This window comes from Phyllobates terribilis, unplaced genomic scaffold (assembly GCF_046119375.1).
Source record: "Phyllobates terribilis strain yellow unplaced genomic scaffold, ASM4611937v1 Scaffold_11__3_contigs__length_659146591, whole genome shotgun sequence".
Lineage (NCBI taxonomy): Eukaryota > Metazoa > Chordata > Amphibia > Anura > Dendrobatidae > Phyllobates > Phyllobates terribilis.
Window position 1 is genome coordinate 69,181,665 of NW_027362771.1, and position 23,456 is coordinate 69,205,120.

The 23,456-nt window shown below is 41.4% G+C and overlaps 1 protein-coding gene across 4 annotated transcripts in view; it reads right to left on the reverse strand.

The window, feature by feature from the left end:
• The window catches only part of SFXN1 (sideroflexin 1), a 43,644-nt gene that overhangs the window by 19,497 nt on the left and 691 nt on the right, over window positions 1-23,456 (reverse strand). Inside the window, exons 1-4 of one of the 4 annotated variants that reach the window (XM_073651293.1) lie at window positions 21,870-22,100; window positions 12,571-12,744; window positions 5,561-5,731; window positions 1,375-1,473 (exon numbers count right to left, since the gene is read on the reverse strand). In XM_073651293.1, the coding sequence (XP_073507394.1) occupies window positions 1,375-1,473; window positions 5,561-5,731; window positions 12,571-12,734 (434 nt within the window). In that variant the 5' untranslated portion in view covers window positions 12,735-12,744; window positions 21,870-22,100. Of the gene's footprint in view, window positions 1-1,374; window positions 1,474-5,560; window positions 5,732-12,289; window positions 12,489-12,570; window positions 12,745-21,551; window positions 21,713-21,869; window positions 22,101-23,456 lie in introns of those variants that run through there. The other 3 variants (XM_073651294.1, XM_073651292.1, XM_073651295.1) reach the window with 3 other exon arrangements.

A 23,456-nucleotide genomic window follows, 5' to 3' on the forward strand; every position in this document is an offset into this window, starting at 1 on the left:
AAGGAAAGTGAAGGTGATACTTAGATTGCATAGGCACTATGTTAACGCAGTTACTGCCTCCCACATCTGCAGATGGATATAGGTTTAAGGCCTATATTTTTAAAAAAATCTTTATTGCACATGGCCATTAGATCGTGGATTAAAGCACAGCTCTCTTATTTTATTCCCACTGCTTCCAAGTCATTTGGTTTTTGTTCTACAGTGCCATACAGTTTCAGAGATATTTAATGCTAATATTAATGGTCATTACCAAGTGGCTCACAGGGTAATAATACAGAGCAAGCTAAAGACACGCCCCATATAATCTGAGCCACACCCCTTTGGTAATGCCGTTAAAACATAGCACTAAAAAAATCCATATATCTGGAACCAAATGGTGGATTAATAAATAAAAATAAAAAAATAAATAAAAAAATACTTTTTTGCCTGGAGTAGTGGGAATAGAATAAGAGAAAAATCTTGGAAAACACATTTGACCTTGTGACAAGTCCTCTTAACCAAACCACACAATAATCTTAAAGCATAAATATTACAACATCCATATTACTGTATTATAGGGTATCTTAGCAGCAATGAAGGATGTATGGAGCTAGGGAACCCATTGCTGACTGCACAATATTAATAGCAAGGATTCAATGGCAGTGTTAGAAAATGGTTAGACGCAGTAGTACGATCAATGGACACCTCTCTGCAGGACACACTAGCTATTCCAGGCTAGGTTATGAGCCCTAATTCAGGAACATGCTGAATAAAGGAACACAAGACGTGTCGTTCATGGAGAAATCCGTAAGACACATGCAGAATACCAACAGAAAGCATCTGGGGTACATTACTAGTAACAGTCTCAATAGAGAGAAGGGTCAGGGTGCCAAAAAAGTGGCAATTCTTCACTTTTTGGCCTAGAGGAAAATTTGCCAAAAAAAGATATGGGACAGGTATGTGCTCTCTACCTAATCATGAAAAGTGAACAACAATTCAAGCTTGCCCACAAGTACTCCCACCAAAGGTATTCGTGAAGCCCTACTATAGTCTATAACATGGTAGCACAATTCAGGGAGTAAAAAGGCTCCGCTGTAACATAGAGACCATCATATTTAATACAATAAAGAAGGATTTTCAGCTTTCACGTAGCATAGCTAACCTAACCCATTGCAGGCCTTCCGTCATTTCCCACACAGACGCAATGTTTTAGATGGTAAAGCACTGTGCCATCAGACACTATGTATTGCTCGCTGTGTGCCTGTTGTGTTCCTGACACAAGGTCATTCATTTCATTCCCGCACATGGCCGCACGCCAGTCCTCCACTGGCACAGTAACGAAGCAGTGGGAGCGGAGGCTGCTGGCGCGGAGCCATGTGTTACACATCCTCCTACCTTCCAGTGATGGGAGCATCTCCACTCCGATTTGTGTAGTTAACGATGGCATTAAACGACTGGTTAATCCACTGCCAAAAGATCACGGCGGGCGTTGTCCTAAAAATAGAAAACAGTATTTTTAAGCTTTTATTTGACGTGGCTTACAGGCTGCAAATCTAAAGGCCAAACGTGAACATCTGGGAGCCGGCTGCATTCATATATGGAACTCCGCTTATTCTCCTGACAGATGCACGCGTATTGGCTGCTCTTCCTGCACCTGAGAAAGGGACGTCTCATGACTCTATTAGAATCGTACAATTCATTTGTTAAGACCTATTTTAATTGTGTGCACAAGGACCATTCATTAAAAAGAAAGAAATACTTTAATGTGAAATACTCAGATTTGTGTTTGACTGCACTGAAGCTGTACATGCAAAAATCAAGGAAAACTATTTCCCTTTTGGTGCCACTAATGTAAGTTCCCTGATCCTAATATTATTCTCACCACACGCAGTCTTCAGCTCTTCCAGGGGCCTCTCCGGTCCCACTCCACCATCTTGTGACCACAACTTCTGACTGATGGGAAGTTAGAGTTAACAGTCACAAGCTCTCAATGGATGTCTATGAGACCCTAGTTCTGGCTCTCATTGTCTTACCGTATATACACGAGTATAAGCTGACCAGAGTATAAGCAGAGGCACCTAATTTTACCTGGGAAAACTTATTGACTTGAGTATAAGCTTAGGGTGGGAAATACAGCAGCTACTGGTAAATTTCCCCATCCTGTTATGCATGGCTCCCTCATCCCCAATCCTGGTATGTATGGCCCCCTCATCCCCAATCCTGGTATGCATGTCCTCATCTCCAATCCTGGTATGCATGGCCCCCTGATCCCCAATTCTGGTATGCATGGCACCCTCATCCCCAATCCAAGTATGCATGACACCCCTCATCCCCAATCCTGGTATGCATGGCCTCCTCATCCCCAATCCTGGTATGCATGGCCCCCTCATCCCCAATCCTGGTATGCATGGCACCCTCATCCCCAATCCTGGTATGCATGGCCTGCTCATCCCCAATCCTGGTATGCATGGCCCCCTCATCCCCAATCCTGGTATGCATGACACCCCTCATCCCCAATCCTGGTATGCATGACACCCCTCATCCCCAATCCTGGTATGCATGACACCCCTCATCCCCAATCCTGGTATGCATGACACCTCTCATCCCCAATCCTGGTATGCATGACACCCCTCATCCCCAATGCTGGTATGCATGACACCTCTCATCCCCAATGCTGGTATGCATGACACCCCTCATCCCCAATGCTGGTATGCATGACACCTCTCATCCCCAATCCTGGTATGCATGACACCCCTCATCCCCAATCCTGGTATGCATGACACCCCTCATCCCAATCCTGGCATGCATGGCCCCCTCATCCCCAATCCTTGTATGCATGACCCCCTCATCCCCAATCCTGGTATGCATGGCACCCCTCATCCCAATACTGGTATGCATGGCACCCCATCCCTCATCCTGGTATGCATGACCCCCGCATTTTCCTTTAGCAGAGGGCACACGTGGTAACTGCAGCAGCTGCTACTGCCTGTGCCCGCTCCTCCGCTGCCGCAACCCTCCAACCACCGGAATGTATATACTATAAAGTATATACCCAAGTATAAGCCGAAGGGGGCTTTTTCAGCCTATAAAATGGGCTGAAAAAGTCGATTTATACTCGAGTATATATGGTACATTGAGTTGTGACTTCTGCCTCACCCAGCAAACACTGGAGTGATCCAGCAAATCACAAGATGGCGGCGCGTTACCGAAGTGGCGCCAATAACAGATGAAGACGGCTGCTGTTAAGTAAAACAATAGGAGCAGGAGCAGGGAACTTAGATTAGTGACACCACTCCACAAATAAAATTTTAAAAAAAAGAAAACAAGCTGAAGTGGTGCTTTAAAGGGAACCTGCCACTTTGAACATTTGGATCAATCTCTGGCCAAGACATTATAAAGCAAAAGAAGTGAAGTAGATTGATATACAGTTTTTAATAGACAAGACTTGTCAAATGTTTCTAGACATTTCTGCTATTTTGGAGCTTTAAGAGTCCAGCAGGCAGTCCTATTCACTGACTGGCAGCTATTTCTGCATGCCCACTCACTTTACTCCCCAATTAAAACGGAGCATGAATGTGAGCTGTATCTAGGTAAAGCCTTGTTATGGCGTTACTGCTAACCTGATGGATACTGGAGCATTAGTCTTCTGTAATCTATTATTACAGAAATTAAAAGCATGGCAATGGAAGAAACTAAGGAATTGTTCACACTGTTTTTACTGCATTTTTTCCATACACTTTTTTGTATGGAAAAAAACAAAACAGTTTACAGTAGCAGCAAAGTAAATGAGATTTAGAGAATCTCATTTAGGCGGTGTTCTTTTTCCCTTGCGGTTTGATCTGTAGTGCATTTTTTTTTTTTTTTAAAACCCGCAGTATGTCAATTCTTTCAGCATTTTTGCAGCGATATTTTAACTATTCAATTGAGTGCATAAAAAACACAACCAAAATGCATAAAAAAACAGCATGAACAAAATAACCAAAAACATGAAGCTTTTTTCCTGCTGACACTTAGCGTTTTTCATGTGGAAAAAAATGCTGTGAAAAATTCTGTGTGACCATATCCTAACTGTCATAGTCATGAAGAGAGTAGGCCACAGGGAGTTAAAGCTATGCAATCACACAAGATTGTAAGCTGAGGATCGGTGATGCTCTCTAAGTCGTTTTTTGATGGGCGGCTAGACAATGGTATATCAATTCTGACATGCTTTTCTTGGTTTTCAATAGACTAGCAAGGACATGTCTATAAAAAATAACTAAACATTAAAGAAAAAACTCCCACGCTAACTAGATCATTAAATGCCTTTTAAAGTTAACACCGTTCTGTAAAGAAACCGATAAAGGGAACCTTTACATTGTCCATGCGGAGCAATCTTAGGGCAGGAGAGGATGAGCTTGATAAATAGGACAGTGGGCTCCAGCTCATTCTAGGGTTGGCTGTCAGGTGGGTGGTCCTACTCGGTGATTGACAGCTATGTCTGTATACAAGCTTGTACAGAGGATTTGAAATAATAATCACGTTACTTGGTCTTTTGCAAAGGAGGTGCTATAGATTGCTTCCCACTATACCTTGTATCAAAGTAATCACCCACACTCCAGGAATAAATACAAGATCTGAAAATGTACCTGAGGAGTGCGGAGCTTATTGTGACGCATCTACAGGGGTAAGACTGTCAATTACGGATTAAGACCGCCTACTTGACTACTAAGCCCAGAATGAGCAAGGATTCAGTGAATCACCTACTCATTATACTAAAAGTTTTTCCACAAGTTATTGTGTGTTGTCATATTTTGTTTTTACAGAGTTCATTCTGGTGTAAAAACGCCCTGGAATCATGATTGTATAGGTCAGTATGACTATAGCTTCTTATTGCATTTTTTTGCCAAAAAGCCACAATTCCTGTGTTTAGACTTTTCTCTCATTTTGCGTTTTACCAATAGGGTTAATTCATTTTAGATTTTGATAAACCGGACTTTCTCAGACACCAAATATGTTCATCTTTTTCATATTTTTATTATTCCATATAGGAAGAAGATGCAATTTTTTATATTTCAGTTTTTTTTTTCATATATATATAAAATATATTTTTTTTCTCTATTTTTTAGTTCCCTTAGGCAACATGATCCAGTTATCATTCGATGGTCTGACACCACAGTATTGCACTATATAGTGAAAAAGATATTCTATGAAGTCCACCCTCAAGCTGGACTTCATAAAAGTACCAAAATGACAGAGGGGGGCTTTAGCAGGTTGAATGAGTAGAAAGGAGCTCAGAAAGAGAGAGATGAGACTTACAAACTCTTCCGTCAGATTGAGCTCACTGAAACATTCTCAGCAATAGACAGTGCAACCCAGTGCTTTTAGAAGGCAAATGGTGTAAAGTTATTAATTAAAATCCAATTGCCAAAATGTTTTTTTGTCCAAAATACATGTATTTAAGTAAGAAGAAAAATGTGTCCCTAAAGGTGAACAACCCCTTTTAAAAAGGCTGAAAATTCTTGAGCATAATAGAAAAAAAAATCTCTTTTCCCACATCTACAACAGTAAAAGGAGTTTTCTTAAATAAGTAATTTACCCGTACCTGTAAAATGTCATCATGCATCCTGTGATGGTCATGTTCATTGGTACCTGAGCGGACATCCTTCCAATAAGAATCATCTTTTCACCAGTATCTGGGTGAAAGGCGGAATCATACACGTACTTTGCTCTCCATAATTCATCTTCTGTGACTCCAGGTTGCACAACTCCATTTCTACAAATGTCAAAAAAGAAACAGGAATTTTGTAAGATCTGTACCTTTATTACTGAAAATTTTCATTTTGCACAGACAACCCCATTAAGATTACCTAAATACAAACTAAGATGAGCAACAACATATGACAAATTACACTGTCATTGTTTATTTAAAATATTATTCACATCTTCATAAATGGGTATTGTCAGATAGTGATTGTAAATACAAGAATGTTTGCAGTCTACTGCTTATTAAAATTTCCATTCGTTGCCCATATATTAAATTAAGCGTTGGGCACATCGATTCACACGACCTGGTCCATTGGCCAGGATAGTACTCTCAGACCGCTGGACGGGAGCCGTGAGAACCGCCTCTTACATGCTGTTATGCGCTACGCAGAGAGACTCAGCAAGACTGGCACCAAACCAGCAAAGGCGCAGACACAGATGCACTTGGCACAAGATGCCGAGCTAGGCAAGCCCTTGAGGGCGGGCGATACTTTTCACCAAGCTCCCAGTGAATGGAAGGGGGACTTTGGCAGAGCCCTTCCCAGGCCCACTGTCGCCAGACAGCTGGTGACGTGGTCAGTGCCTAGTCAAGAACCATGTGAGTACCTCTGCAAGAACCCCAGGAAGTGCAACTAGAAGAGAAAATGAGAAAACCCCTAAATCCCCATCATCTTATTTGAATGTCACTCAGCAACTGCAGGATGACATCAAGTGACCTACAAAAGGAATGGCAAATGGCAGCTGGGCTGAAGTGCACGGCAAGAACAGTTAGTAACAGGCTCCTAGAGGCAGGCCTCAAGTCATGTAAAGCTAGAAAAAAGCCTTTCATCAATGAGAAGCAAAGGAGAGCCAGGCTGAAGTTTGCCAAAGACCATAAGGATTGGACCATAGAGGACTGGAGTAAGGTAATCTTCTCTGATGAGTCTAATTTTCAGCTTTGCCCAACACACCTGGTCGTCTAATGGTTAGACGGAGACCTGGAGAGGCATACAAGCCACAGTGTCTTGCACCCATTGTGAAATTTGGTGGAGGATCGGTGATGATCTGGGGCTGGAATTGGGCAGGTTAATCTTTGTGAAGGACGTATAAATCAAGCCGTATACAAGGTTATCCTTGAAAAACACTTGCTTCCTTCTGCTCAGGCAATGGTCCCCAACTCTGAGGACTGTTTTTTTCCAGCAGGACAATGCCCCATGCCACACAGCTAGGTCAATCAATGTGTGGATGATGGAGCACCACATCAAGACCCTGTCATGGCCCGCCCAATCAATCTCCAGACCTGAACCCCATTGAAAACCTCTGGAATGTAATCAAGAGGAAGATGGATAATCACAAGCCATCAAAGAAAAACTGCTTACAATTTTGTGCCAGGAGTGGAATAAGGTCACCCAAAAGCAGTGTGAAAGACTGGTGGAAAGCATGGCAAGACGCATGAGAGCTGGGATTAAAAATCATGGTTATTCCACTAAATATTGATTTATGAACTCTTCCTGGGTTAAAACATGAGTATTGTTGTTTCTAAATGGATAAGAACTTGTTTTCTTTGCATTATTTGAGGTCTGAAAGCACGGCTTCTTTTTTATTATTTTGACGATTTCTCATTTGCTGCAAATAAATACAAAATTTTTAGCTTTGCATTTCGGAGACATGTTGTCAGTAGTTTATAGAATAAAACAACAATGTACATTTTACTCAAAAATATACCTATAAAGAGAAAAATCAGAGAAAAAGTAAATTTTGCAGTGGTCTCTTAATTTTTGGCAGAGCTGTATATATTAAATATTATATATATATATATATATATATATATATATATATATATATATATATATATATATATATATATGCTATTTTGCTATGCAGCCATTATTACTTCATGTGTCCAGTTCAAAATGAAAAATTTTGTGATAAGATCTCTTTAACCCCATAATGGCCCGGGGCGTATTGGTACACCCTAGGCCATCACCCGCGGTTCAGTGAGGGCTCCGGCGCTGAGCCCGCACTGAATCAAGCACATGTCTGCTGATTCTTACAGCTGACATGTGCCTGCAACAGCCGTGGGTAGAATTGCGATCCACCCGCGGCTGTTAACATGTTAAATGCCGCTGTCAATCTCTGACAGCGGCATTTAACATCGCCGTGCCGGAATGGAGTCACTTACCCCACCCATCGGTGACCCCGTGACATCATCGCGGGTCACCGATGAGTGGGCATGACAACCCTGGGTATGCAGCAGACTCCAGTGGTTGTCATGTCCTGACAGGAGCATTTCAGCTACATAGAGGTGATCTGCTGATCATCTCTATGTAGCAGAGGCGATCGGATAGTTGCTGCTTCTAGTCTCCTATGGAGCCTATAGAAGCAAGCAAAAAGTGAAAAAAAAATATAAAAGTTTAAATCACCCCCCTTTTGCCCCATTCAAAATAAAATAAAGAATAAACCCCACATACACATATTTGGTATCGCCGCGTTCAGAATCGCCCGATCAATAAAAGAATATAAGTATAAAAGAATAAAAGTACAATGACTACGTAAAAGCCAATACCAGTAAATAACACCCCGGCCAGGCCCCTCCTGAACATATAAACTATGGGGTTGGCAGAGTATTCATTCCAGGTAACAAAACAAACAAATGAAAATGTGACAAACATGTTTTCTTGGTGTTTACACTGTGATAGTAAGGTTATCACTAGAAACCTAGCGCTGGAGAACGATTAACCATTACTGACATCGCTTTATAGGTAGTGTTTAACACACTTCTCTGCAGTACTGTAATGCTACTGTGGACAATAAACCAAAAGAAATAAAAATAAATTAATTGATTAACCTTAGCATTCTGCAGAAAAGGACATTCGGGAGGAGCATTCTGAGAAGAATACGGTTTTTCAGCTGCCCTCAACTAAATAGCATGGATTAGCACACTCTCTGACATGCTGATTGACCGCCACATAAAAAATGACACGATCCCACTGAATCACATGACAAGGGAGATTTGACAATTTTTTTTTAACATTAATTAAGGGGAATCTGTCAGCACAAATGTTTATATGGTGATGTTGCTCTCTGAAAGATAATGTCATTAATAGTTTTATTTATACAATCTGTCGCTCCATGACTGAAAAAACTGGTTTAATTAACATGCAAATGAGATGTAAGAGCTCTGGGTGTGATCAGAGAGCTTCCCAAGCTTCTGCCTCTATTCCCTGCCCACCACCTTCCTATGCATGACTGACAGCTCACTGGTTTGACAGCACAGTTAGTTTGTAGTGTAGGGAAAAGTACCAGGGAGGAAGAAGCTTGGGAAGTGCTTCTGACAGCTATTAAACTGTCAGTAAAGCAGAGGCAGGTGCGACTGGATGGAGAATACAGCCGGGGAGGCAGAGTCTTGGGTAGTGCTCTGATCAGGGCTGTCGAGTCGGAGTCGTGGAGTCAGAGTCGGAGTCAGTGCTCATTTTGATGGAGTCGGAGTCGGTATAAAATGGACCGACTCCGACTCCTAAAATATATAATAAATTGGGTGCAGTAGATCAATGCAGTTTGTGGGGAATATTTTTTCATAGGAATTTGGGAAAGTTATGAAATGTCCTATAAATGGCTGTTCTATGGCTACATTCACACACAGCGTTTTTGCTGCGTTTTTTGAGGATACGTTTTTCAGCTGCAAAAGCAGATCAGCTTTTTAAAAAAAAACGCATCACCTTCATAGATAATGTTTTCAATAGCAAAAGCAGATTAGAAAAACGCCGAACAAACTGACATGCTCATTCTTTGTGAGGATCCGTTTTTGAGCCCAAAAACGGACCCTCACAAAACGATGTGTCTGAATGTCATATCTTGAAACCCATTGACTTTGCTGGGATACCCAGACTCACTGCATTTTACTGCAAAAAACGGATCCGCAAAAACGCTGTGTGTGAATCATGGCCGTAGCCAGCGAGGGGCACCTGCCCCCCCTCCCTAGAAGCAGGGGCACGCACCTATCAAAACTCACTTGTATGCTGCAGTGCTCCCGTCCTGCACTGGCTCCAGACTGCAGGGGGCAATCTCCCCTCCTCTGTCCTGTCTTCTGCCGTCTTCACCAGAGAGAGGAGGGGGAGGGGTGCCTGCCCTGCACAGGATCCGATTCCTGGGCCCCGAGCTGGAGAAAGTGAAAGTACTACTGCTCATCTCTGTCACAGGAAGGTAACTAATGCTAATATTGTAGGTGATTATTATGTGCTCTCTGTACTATATGTGCGATGTGTGCAATGTACTATTTGCTGTCTGTAGCTGTCATCTGTCTATCACACTCTATCCCTCCATCCATCCCTCTATCTATCTATCAATCTACCCATTCATCTATCCCTCCAGCTATCCATCATTATATTCTATCTAAATATCTTGATTATTGTATCATAAAAATGATTAAATGTCTGATGTTCACATTGTACTACAATAAATTTTTCACTTAAACATAAGCAATATATGTGGGAGTCGGAGTTGTGGAGTCGGAGTCGGTGTAAGGGAAATTGAGGAGTCGGAGTCGCAGGTTTGGCTTACCGACTTCACAGTCCTGGCTCTGATCATGCCCACAGCACTTAAGTCATATTTGCATGTGAATTAAAACAGCTTTTTTACAATCAGAGAGCAACAGATTTCATCGGTATAGGCAGGGATGACGTTATCTTTCAGGGAGCAACATGACTAAACCTTTAGGATCATTCAGTCAGATTCCTCTAACCACGGCTGTGGAGTCGGTAAGCCAAACCACCGACTCCGACTCCTCAATGTCCCTGAATTTTATTCCAACTCAGACTCCACGAAAATGGACACCCCGACTCCGACTCCAACCCCCTCATGACCGGGCTATTTTCCGTTTTTTAGTTTTATTTTTTTCTTCCCCTTCTTCCAAGAGCCATAACTTTCTTTTTTTCCGTCAACATAGCCATAAGGTTTGTTACTTGTCTACAAAATATACTTTTGAATGACACCATTAATTTTATCATGTAATGCCCTTTAAAGCAGGAAAAAATTCCAAGTGTGTTGTAATCGCAAAAAAAGTACAATTCCATAATTATTATTTTTTTATTAGTATTTACCATGTTCACTATACGGTAAAACTGACCTGGAAGTATGATTACCCAGGTCAGTACGATTACACAGAGACCAAACATGTTTGTATACAATATAATATAATTGAATTATATATATATATATATATATATTATAAAATATTGCAAAATATAATTATATATAATTTTTGGGATATATGGCTGTGTGAGGACTTGTTTTTTTGCCCTGTGCTGACATTTTTAATGATACCATTTTGCGGTAGATACAATGTTTTGATCGTCTCTTATTGCATTTTATGGTAGATGTTCAGACAGCCAAAAAAAAGTAATTCTGGGGTTTTGATTTCTTTTTTTTTCATTACACCGTTTGGGATTAATTTGACATTTTCATAGAACAGCATGACAAAAAAAATTGCTGCATGCTGCAATTGGCACTGTATCTCGGACAGCATGCACCCGCACAAATCTATGGGTGTGTGTAAGACATTGAACTGCAATCGGATATCATTCCAGTGCAGTCTGATACACGCCGACTCACAAAATGGAGGAGATAGAGACTATAAGTTCTCCATCTTCTCCGCACCTGTCATACGATCCTCACGTCAGAGAATCAGATCACAGTATAATGACACTTAGTTCACGCTTGCAGCAGAGTTTGAGCCGAGGGTCATTTGGTATATTGGTATATAGCATCCAATTCTTTCATTTGAGAGCCTCATCGGATGCTGCTCACCAGTGTGAGAGAGCCCTTAAAAACATTTTTTTTCACTTTTCACTGTATTTGTTAGTCCCCTTAGGGGACTTGAACCTGCAATAGTCTGATTACTAGTACTATACATAACAATTCATCAGCACTGCTATGCATAGTGAAAATCACGGTCTCCTATTAACGCCAGCTAAACGCTGGCTTTCACAGGAGAATCGTCCTTCAGCAGACTCCTGGCTGTCATGGCAACTCATCGAAGCCATGTGACTAGGTCATGTGTGCGCCAATGGGTGTGTGTAATGACATGCCCCCAAGCCGGAACTTGTTAAATGCAGCTGTCAGAGACTGACCGTGGCATTAAATATGTTAAAAGCCGGGGCGGAGTTCAGTCAGGAACCTAACATATGACTTAACTGTACTGTACTGTACTGTACTGTAACTATGACGTCAGGGGGAGGAACGAAGGACTCTCCGTCCGAAACGCGCGTCGGGGCTGTGCCGCAATCTCCCTCTTTGGACCCAGCAATTAGGTATAGTCAATCACTTTGGCTTCCACCCCCTTCACATTGCATGAGCATTATATAGCTACTATTTATCCCTTTATAATTGCACATCCGTGTGGGAGGACAGATACTGATCATTATTTATTATAGTTGGTTGTGTATGGTGCCTGGTGACATTAGAATTTATTCACTTGAAGTATTTATTATTTATCATTATTATTATATATATATTTTTTGTCACCTTATACATCAATCGGGCACCATGTACTGCCATCTCCGTCACATTTGCTAGATTGGTTTTGACATACCTGCTGCAATTGTTGTACACGAAGTTTACTGTGGTCCAATTTTATCATGTTCATTGATTACATTGATGTTGTATTTATAGTATTTTGATTGCGGACAATCCTTTCCTTGTTTTCTTGACAATGCCAGTGACAGGCCGTTGTGACAGACAAACCTCACATGTAAGAAAACAGATTATATGGCTGAGCTGTCATTTACTGTGCACCCAGCTGGGTAGCAGCAGGGATAGAGGCTGCCTGGCCCACCACTTCTGCATAGCAATGCTTTACTTTATTCTCCATACCTGTAGTCATGAACAATCTGTCTGGCATGCTCCAGCTGCTCATTTGACAGGAGGATATTTCTTGGATCGGTTACTGTAAAGAAATGCTTTGCTCTTCCAACAAATGTGCTCTGGTCCCAGCGAGGTTCCTTGATGTTAATATTTAAGGATAATTCGCTTGACATTTTTTTGAAACTATGGGGGAAAAAAAAAAGAAAAAAAATATCAATCATTTCCAGTATCAGATCTCATTGTACATGGTACCTGGGGAGTAAGCGATAAATCTTTTACCATCCTAGCACATCAGGAAATAGCGTTCATTACATTCATGGCATGGAAAGTTAGAAATAGGACCATTATAAAGAAACATTTATTGTACAGCCGCATTAGTAGTTTATCGCCAATCTCACGCATGGAAGGGCTAAAAAATGATTCTGGTATTGGCTGCGGCAATGACTTCACGTCAACAGCCAATCATTAAGCTCAGCAACTCTGACCAGGGCGCTCTATCTACACAGGCAGAGCACCGAGCTTACTGATTGGCTGCCACGCTGTTGATGTGACGTCAACGACGCAACCTAAAACAGGCACCAGTCCGGGAGAAGTGGCGGTGACTCAGTGGTGGTTCTGGGATGGTGAGTAAAGAGCGGTTTGTGTGTTTTTTATAATAAACTATACCTGGGGACCAAGATTTTCTGAAAGGGGACATTCCCGTTACCATTAACAAGCATATTCAAAGTGGCTGAAAGCTACCAAGTGTTAAAAGAGTTATCTTATGTGGACCTTCTAAAAATCATAGTGGATCTGTGTTCAGAAACCCCCTTTGATTTTCTGGAGTATCTGCTGTTGACCCACCTGCAATGGAGTTAAAATGTCACTGGCCTTTCCAGAGACTGATGGAAAGGACACTGCACTGAAGGATAAGGCCTGGAGCAAGTGGTGTAACTTGAAGCTTGTAAGCCCAATGCAAAATCTCCATCAAGGGGTTCAGATATCCAAGATCTTTAATATTCTTGGTCCTCTCATATGAGTTAAAAAGACTGTTTGGGAGCCTTTAGGTGCCACTGAAATCCCTAAACCCAGTACAGTTATGCTCCTACATGAAGACTTCAGTTATGGTGAGAAAAACAATGGACTTACTAGTCTCACATTCCAGAGAATTTATTATGCTTACAGTAATGTCTGAGAGAGATGACATACAGTCACATGCAGAGCCGTAGTAAGCTTGTCATAAAGCAGAGGCTCTGAGCAAGGTCAGTCCAAGGACATTGTAGAATGCAACATCTCAAGAGCATTGCTCTGGTCCAGGTTGTACCAAATCATCATATTAAATTCTCTTTTTAATCATTTTCAGTCTCGCCATCATTTTGTATTCTTTGTTTTGTAGGGATATTAAAAAGCAGGTCAGATGCAAGGATCAACCTTTCATGTGCAGAGATCAGTGGTAAACGACAGGAATGTGATAAAAGCAAAAAACGCTGGGAGATCGTCTTGTATTACTCGCTGGAGTGTAAGTCTTCAAGAAGAGGAATCAATGCAAACATGATCTTATGACCTTTAGTTCTGTAAAAACAAGTTAAGTGAAGTAAAAGGCGCTTAAAGAAGCAAAGTCTGCCGTCACTATGTGACTGCCAAATCGTGACTGTGTAATGTGCACACTGTCACGATTCCCTAGTAATTCCTGTACAAAATCACATGGAGAATACAGGGGTAGTGTGATAGTGTGCACATCACACACAGTCACGATTTGGCAGTCATAGAGAGAGTCTGCAGACTTTGCTTCTTGAACCAGACAACCACTTTAAGGCTTCGTGCGTATTTCCGCTGCGTCAAAAATGCAACGTCTTGGGTTATGTTCCCATATGTTGGGTTTCTTCAGCGTTTTTTGCTTCAGATTTTTATGCAAATTTTCAGATGCCTTTTGCAGTACCAGCAAAGTCTATGAGAAACCAGAATTCTCTGCTCACACATCTTGTTTTTTTTTGTTGTTGTGTATTTTGTGCCTTGGTTGGGTTTTTGGAAAATAGAGCATGTCACTTCTTTCAGCGTTTTTCACCCATAGGAAGTAATGGGTGGTGAAAAAAACATGTGTGAACATAGCTATCAGGTTTTGCTGCATTTTTAGTGAAAATAAGCAAGTACAGCAGTATGTGAAACTCATTTATTTTTGTGATTTTACCATCTTGTCTTGGTCACTGAGATGGTAGTTTATACTAGGAGAGTTTAATTAAAATAGTGATGTATACAGTGTAAACATTGGCAAAGCTACATGTGAGATTGAACAATACCTATGGCCCAGGGAGGTGTAAAATTGAACAATCCCTGTGAAACAGAATGGCAGATCCCATAGTGTAAAAGTAAATAGTGTCATACAAAATCAATGCATTGCCAGAACCAGAATTTTTTTTTTTTTGTAGTAGCTTTAGAGTTTACTACTATTATGTTGAGGCGGGATAGTGGTTAATGTCATTCCCAGTTTTCCACAGGCAGACAAAATATACCGCAATGTAAAAACATGGTAAAGTATTATATGAGGGGAACATGCTCAAGCAAAAACAGAGGCTAAAAAACAATAAAAAGCATGAAAAGTCCCTTAAAAAAAACTATATATAATTTATATCACTGCACTCATGTCAACTTGTACAAGACAATTTCATTATTTTGTAAAAAATAAATTAAGAGCCAACCCCTGATGGCAGAGAGGAGGAAACATGGGCAATTGCTGTTATTCGTGGTCATTTGACGCCACTGTTAAAGTTAACAAAGTTCATAAACCTATAGCACAGCAATGTACATTATTACATTGACTTAATAAAGTATTAACTTTTTTGGATTACAAAAACACATAATGTATGTAAAACAAAAAAAATAGCGTTTAAGCGTTTTCGCTGCGGAAATTCCGCAGCAAAAATGCTTGAAAAACGCATAGTGGGCACGCAGCCTAAAGGTATGTTCACATAGCGTTTGCCACTATGTTCAGTGGCTCCATCGAGGATTACATCCGAACCCCTGCAAAACGGGGATCGGGTTTATATGCTGACAGGGCCATTGACTAGAATGATGAAGACAGAGTTACAGTGTGCACCATTTTCCGCTATAAATGCCTAGTTGAGGCGAGCAGCAAGAATCAGTCAACTACATCTTGCTACCTGCCTACATCTTAAGGGATAAACTAGAATGGCCATTTCCTGTCCCCATCTTCAAGGCGAACTCAAAACCATACTAAAAGCAGTATGTGAACAACGTATGTAATTCAAGTTTTACTAGTTGAATATTAAAGGCTATGTGCATATTCCCACTGTTTCTTTACTTATCGGATGCATTTAAAGTGGAACCGTCATTTTAATTCCTATTTCATAAATCAAGAGAAAATAAGCAACTTTGTAATATATCTTATCAGGAAAATGTTTTTTTTTTCTGCCAGAATTGATCAGTCCTTATCAATATTCTCACTTGTAAGGTAAAAATCTGTATACAGTGAAGACAGACTTATCTATTATAGACAATTCTATGTAGGTGGGAGGAGCTGGTGGCAGAGCTCCTCCCTCTTATCTAGATAGCAGCTGCCATCTCCTATCTCAATAATGGGAAAGTTTGTCTTCACTGAACACAGATTTTACCTCAGATTTGAGACTTGACAGATTTGTGTTACATGACCACGGGTTCCCAATGGGTTTGCATGACAACCCAGAATTTGCAGGAGACCCCTACGGTTGTCATGAGCACTTGTGCTACACACAGCAGGGCTTCAGCACAGGCGATCTGTAACTTCTAATCTCCCATGGCGACTATTGAAGCCACTGAAAAGTTAAAAAAAAGTTTCTAAAAAATATAAAATAAAATATAATAGTTGAAATCACCCCCTTTCGCTCAATTCAAAATAAAACAATAAAAAAATTACAATTTCCACATATTTGTTATTACCGCATTCAGAATCGCCCGATCTATCAATATATAAAAAGAATTAATCTGATTGGTTAACGGCGTAGCGAGCAAAAAAAGATTAAAAATCTAAAAGCCAGAATTACTTTTTTTGGTCGCCGCAACATTGTAATAGGCGATCAAAAGATTGGATCTACCCCAAAATGGTATCAATAAAAACATCAGCTTGGCGTGCAAAAAATAAGCCCTCACCCAGCCTCAGATCCCGAAAAATGGAGACGCTACGGGTCTCGGAAGATGGCGACCTTTTTTTTTTTTGCAAACTTTGGATTTTTTTTTACCACTTAAATAAAAAAGAACACATACATGTTAGGTATTTACGAACTCGTAAAGACCTGGAGAATCATAATGGCAGGTCAGTTTTAGCATTTACTGAAACATGGTATAAAAAAACAAAACAAAAGACAATTGTGGAATTGCACTTTCTTTTGCAATTTCACTACACTTTGAATTTTTTTCCCGTTTTCCAGTACACGATATGGTAAAACCAATGGTGTCGTTCAAACGTACAACTCGTCCTGCAAACAACAAGCCCTCACATGGCCATATTGACCGAAAAATAAAAAAAAGTTATGGCTCTGGGAAGAAGGGGAGCAAAAAACGAAAATGCAAAAACGAAAAAAAACCAAGGTGGTGACAGGGTGAAAAAAAAAAAAGAATGAAGAAACAATGCAAAAAATGAATTACACGTATATTGCTATTTTATGTATACAGCTCCTGTGCAAACCGGTGGTCTGGTCACAGCCCCATGGTTTATATAGGTGAACTACCCTTTAGAACCTATAAACTGCTGCTCTGGGTTATCTATACGTGGTTGTGTCCCCATTACAAGGACATCTGAATGTCACCAGCAGATTGCTAGCTACCTATCTAGATTTGAGGATCCTCCAAGGTTCAGTTAGTAGCTAATACACTACAAACATATGAGGCTCAGAGCCTAAAAAACCGAGTGTGCAGCATAAACCCTGAGACATGGCCAGCACAGTACAGAGACTGGTACCGACAAGCAGCTCATGTGGAAAGAAGGCAAGTGGATGAGTCATACTGCAACATTCGGGATGCGGATATCTAAATAGCTTAGTGTTAGGGCCCAAATCCCCTAAATTTACCATGAAACGCCATGTCGGGTCTACTCAGTGCACAATAACAGCAACATAATGTCAACGTACTTTATTCTGCTTTTATATCTTGTAAGAAAAAAAAATAAGTTAGTAGTAAACCCTCTGGGAAAACAAACTGTGCTATGCCTGTGCAAGACCTGGGGGACGAGACACAGCAATTCTCTGCTCGTAGTGGTCATGTACTAGTCATTGTAAGGTCACGTTCAGTATTTAACCTCAGCATTTGTAAGCCAAAACCAGGAGTGGAACAGTCAGAGGAAAGGACTCCTGGTTTTGGCTTACACATACTGATGTAAAATACTGACCAAATACTGAGTGTGTGAACACGGCCTTATGCTTTGCTTATAGTGTTCCTTCCAAAATTGCTTTGACATTTTATTACACCAGTAGTTATGATGAAGCCAACACTTCAGACTATGGGGCCATTCCTTTTTGCCTTTTTTTTCTGGAGTAAATATGGTTCTAATGGTGTCTTTTTATTTGTGCTTCATTATTTAATTTCCACCTTTTATAAAGGGGTTGTCGACTACTGGACAACCTCTTCTTAACAGCTAAAGTGCCTCAGATAAAAAAACCACATACCTACTGGACTGGTGACGCTCTAGTGATGTCGGCGTTGTGTCTCCAGACAGTTACGTGACATTATGTCATGTGACCAAACAAAGTCATGTGACGGCCAGGCTACACAACGCAGACATCACTGGCATGTCACCAGTCTCGTAGCTCTTTGTTTTATTTTATCTTATTTTGAGGGGTTATCCAGTACTTGGAAACCCCTTCTTGATCTAAATCAGGGATGTCAAACTCAAACAAACAGAGGGCCAAAATGAAAAACTTGGAAAAAGCCGCAGGCCAACCAGTATACAGTATAATGGGCCCCCACATAGTCCTCCATACAGTATAATGGGACCCCACATAGTCCTCCATACAGTATAATGGGCCCCCACATAGTCCTCCATACAGTATAATGGGCCTCACATAGTCCTCCATACAGAATAATGGGGCCCTCATAGTCCTCCATACAGAATAATGACCCCACATAGTCCTCCATACAGAATAATGAGCCCACATAGTCCTCCATACAGTATAATGGGCCCCACATAGTCCGCCATACAGTATAATGGGCCCCACATAGTCCTCCATACAGTATAATGGGCCCCACATAGTCCTCCATACAGTATAATGGGCCCCACATAGTCCTCCATACAGTATAATGGCCCCCACATAGTCCTCCATACAGTATAATGGCCCCCACATAGTCCTCCATACAGTATAATGGGCCCCACATAGTCATCCATACAGTATAATGGGCCCCACATAGTCATCCATACAGTATAATGGGCTCCACATAGTCATCCATACAGTATAATGGGCCCCCACATAGTCCTCCATACAGTATAATGGCCCCACATAGGGTGGTAATTCTGGTGTTGAGGGCCAAATATAATCACTCTGTGAGACAGATTTAGCCCATGGGCCATGTATGATCTAAATGTTTGGCCCCAATAAAATAAAAAAGCCTATACTCACCTTCTGGGCTGCCGTGCTGTTGTCGTGACACTTGATGCCGATGCCCAATCAGGGCTGGTGTCACTGTCCCCGCCTTCGGACAAATCGAACATGAAGAGGAAGTCCAGGCTGCAGCTGATCTCTGGCTTCCACTTCATTTTCAATTTGACAGGAGGTGGGGACAGTGACGCCAGAGCTGATTTGGTGCCGGCGTCACAACAACAGCATTGGAGCCTCGGGAGGGGGGGACCAACACCACTTAAACGCAGCCAGCAAGGGAAGGGAGTATAGGCTTTTTTATTTTATCGGGCCAAGTGGGGTATCAGAAGAAGTTGTCCAAATAGTGGACAACTTCTTTAACTTTACTTAACTTTGGCTTGTTTGGCATAATGGGCATATTTTTTTGTTATCTAGATGTTTTAACAAAAAAATCATATGCGACTTTTTGAACTGTTAAAACGCCAGTACCCCAGTGAAGCACAAAGGCTGACATTTTTTTTTTGGACTTAAGACAAAGATTCCGCAACTTTTTTACATTTTTGCGAAATTCAATAAAGAAGTTGTCACTACTCTGACAACCCCTTCTCGATCACCATGTTCTCTCCTTTTAAGATAATAACACTTTATACTCACCTCCGATGTAGGAGCTGTTCCAGTAGTGTCGGCACTGGGTCTCCCATGGCATTGTTTTGTCAGGCGATCACTGCAGCCAATCAGCAGCCGCTTCACTCTCCCCTCCTTCGTCTTTCCAGACTGCAGCATGTCAATTTCTCCGGCGGGTCAGCATGCGGGCTTTCCCCATAGACCTAACCTCTATGAGGAAAGTCTACATGTGAGAAAAAAAAAAAAAAAAAGGTCGGCGCTCATTTGCATAATGAGCGGAAGCCGGAGGCGGCTTCTCCGCAGCCGGATCCGGATAGTCTGCACATGCCCTTAAAAAAATGCAAATGATGACTTGGCGCCTGAATTTTGCTTTCTTACCACAGAGGGAAGTGATACCCGGAGAGTCCTCCTATAAACACTATTGGCACTGAGTACAAGAGATAAGTAAATGTAGGGGTCAGGTAAGACCATCTAAAGCAGTGTTTCCCAAACTCCAGTCATCACGGCCCTTGCCAACAGATCATGTTTTCAGGATTTCCTTAGTATTGCACATGTGATGAAATAATTATCAAGTAATCAGAAATTGTCACAGGTTCTCTCTCTCGTGTAATACTAAGGAAATCTTAAAAACATGATCTGTTGGGGGACGTGAGGGCTGGAGTTTGGGAACCACTGATCTAAAGTCATTTAAAAATATTTACTAAACTCCCTGACAAGACAATAGGGGGGTCCTGAAAATATATATTTTTTGTCACTGGGGCTTGAATCTCAGCAACAGTGACTGTCTACAGAAGGACTACACAGCCTTAATAAATGGGTCTCCCCTGATCAGCAGATAAAGCTTATTCAACATAATCACAAAAAAATAGGAAACGTTTAAATATTTGTAATATTTTTTGTCTTACTTTTTTTTACAGAAAAAAACCCACATTTTTTTAATTCACCAGTGTACATTCTTGCAGCAAAGCCAGGTAGGATAGGGATAAATCCTAGCACTCCAGGCCCTGATTAGGTGCATCTGGATAGCCAGGACTAGTACCAGGCCATGTGTTCAATGGTCAGTCAGCTGGGGAAGCTGAGCAGAGTGGATGTGTCTTTGAGCTGAAGAGAGAGAGGCCAGAATCCCTCTCTGAGAAGAGTCTGCACAGGCCGTGTGCAGAGAACCGCAAGTATCAGTGGTTGCTATGGACGACAGCTGTTTCATGTGACTGGACTGGGCCTAGCTCGACCGTGTCTGAGCAGCCAGGGTTTGTGTAATTTAGTTAACACCTGGACAAGGCCGGAATTTTATTTTTATGGTTTTGTTTGGGTGCTGTACAACCAATGGAAACAAAACACTATTCCGTGTGTGATACAAAAAACCCTGTGGCTTTGTGTTCGAAGAGGCTACCCGAGAGAGTGAACCCTTACACCTCCAACTGGTGCTGCTCCAGTGATTGAGGAACAGTTTCACTCCTTCTGTGATCCTCCGTTCTAGTTATGCCCCAGAGAGTCTGATGCTATGTGGTATTTCAGTATGAAATGTAATTTTTTTGCGCACTCAGTCTCATACACATATTTAGTCCATAAAAAAACAAAACAAAACAAATGCTCATCTGCACTGCCTCATTGAACACCATTGGTCTGTATACTGTCCTTTTTGTCATGGACAGCACTTGGACCGAAAATACAGTCGCGTGAACTTGGCCTTACTGCAAAAGAGACTTCCGGCTCACACAGAAACAGTGTGAGCCGGCAAGTCAGAATAGAAGAGGTGACCCAGAAGAGGACCGGAGCAGCTCTGGAAACGCAGAAGACAGCGATTGGTGAGTATATTTCTGTACTTACACAGGTTTAGGCAACAAAAAGCTTCTTTCAATTTAAAAGTCCAGTCTCCAAGTGGTGACTTTGGGCAATAAGATACAGGACAATGCTGTTCTGAATATCCACACTGCAGGCTGGACAGACAAGCCGCACATGCTGAACTGAAAAGCTGAATTAAGTCAAAGCGCTTTTGCTTCAATGTATGAAAACCCCTTTAAAAAGAGGATCTGAGAACAAAACTGTGGCATTAACACTTTCCTTCCACTTTCCAGTCTTTTCTCCACCCAGAAGTTAGTCTTACACTAACTTAGCACCCCAGGAATTAGTGACCCCTAACCTTACCAGATGCCATCAGCTGATCACTAGGGGCGCTTCCTTCAGAGACGGGATCTTTTGCTTACACAACCCCTTTATGTTTGGTTAAATGTAATATCTTCTCCCCATGGGTGCAGACAATCTATAGGTAGTCATTGTGGCCATTAATCAATATAATGAGCTGATGTCCGGGAACAGAGTAAGAAGACATGGGAGGCCATTCTGACTATTGGCCGCTAAGTTACAGAAGGAGACTAACGTGTTGCACATTTTACTGTACTACGGAGACAATAAGGGCAAAGGTTTGTTTTGTCAGTGCACCGCACAGCCAACTTGCTGACAAGTGCAAGTCTTCACAAATGAACGGATCATATGCTTCATATCCTTTGCTCGCCAGCCCTGAGGTAACATTTGTAAGAAATCATCATTACTACCATTTATAGAAGAAAAAAAACCTCACATTATTCTTTGCAGTGCATTCATTATAGCAGTTAAATTTTCGGGTTTAATTTTTTTCTTTTATTCCATTGGCTTTTTGAACATAAAAAATACAAATAGATGTCGCTCCAGCAATACTTCTCCGCAGTTGACTGAGGTCTTTGTTGACAGCAGTGACATCACGTGACCCCTGCAGCCAATCACTGGGCTTTGAGCTGATACCAATGTAAGAGACACCAGAGCACGAAGTCTAGTGACTGGCTGCAGTGGTATAGTGATTTCACCTCCGCAGACATATCAACAAAGATGAGAGGCAGCGGTGAAGTACTGGAGCTTGGACGGCAGGGGACAGATGTATTTGTAATTTTTATGCACAAGAAACAATGCCATACAAAGATTACAAGTGACAGCTAGTTTAAAGGTCTGAATTGTTAGCTAGAGAGAATAGTTGTGTGAATGTTCCACATGCAGTATGTTCTTCTTAAAGGTGTTGTCCAGGATAAGAAAAACATGGAATAGCGCTGTTTTAGGAAGATAACTACCATGTTTTTTTCTAACTCTAGTTAACCCCTTTATGGGGTTCACAAACATTTCTAAATTATTATCCGTTTATTTAATAAAAACATAGATGGCATGATAGCCTTTCCCTACTATGATCTATGAAGGCATGCGTTTCCTTCCAAAGAAAAACCCATATTCATGTGTGTGTTTTGTCACAGTAGAAGAGTTTAGCACGTGGGGTCAGAACAGTAATATCAGTCTGCAAATCCCAGAGAAATAGTGATCACGGCTTACACAAGTCCTACACTACAAGCCCAGGTCCAACAACTGCAGATGATGCAACACCAAGTGAGAGGAGCACTGAGCATTGCTGCAAGTGGCAGGTCTGCATGGTATACACTTACTAGAAACTACCACACCATGCACACGTCTACTAGAATGTCCCCAGAGTGACCCAGCTACGAATATTCTCCTTTTAATGACTGAAGAGTGTCCCAGCATCCAGCAAATAACAGAAATCTACTGCTAATAACCGAGAGGGGAACACATACATTTCATGGCAAAACCTCAGCGATTCAGAGCATGTCATACTATATGATAGCAGGAACAGAAAGAAGAGTTACTGTATACATGGTAGGTGCAGCTATAACCCTGAGACTGGGGGGGTGCATGGTA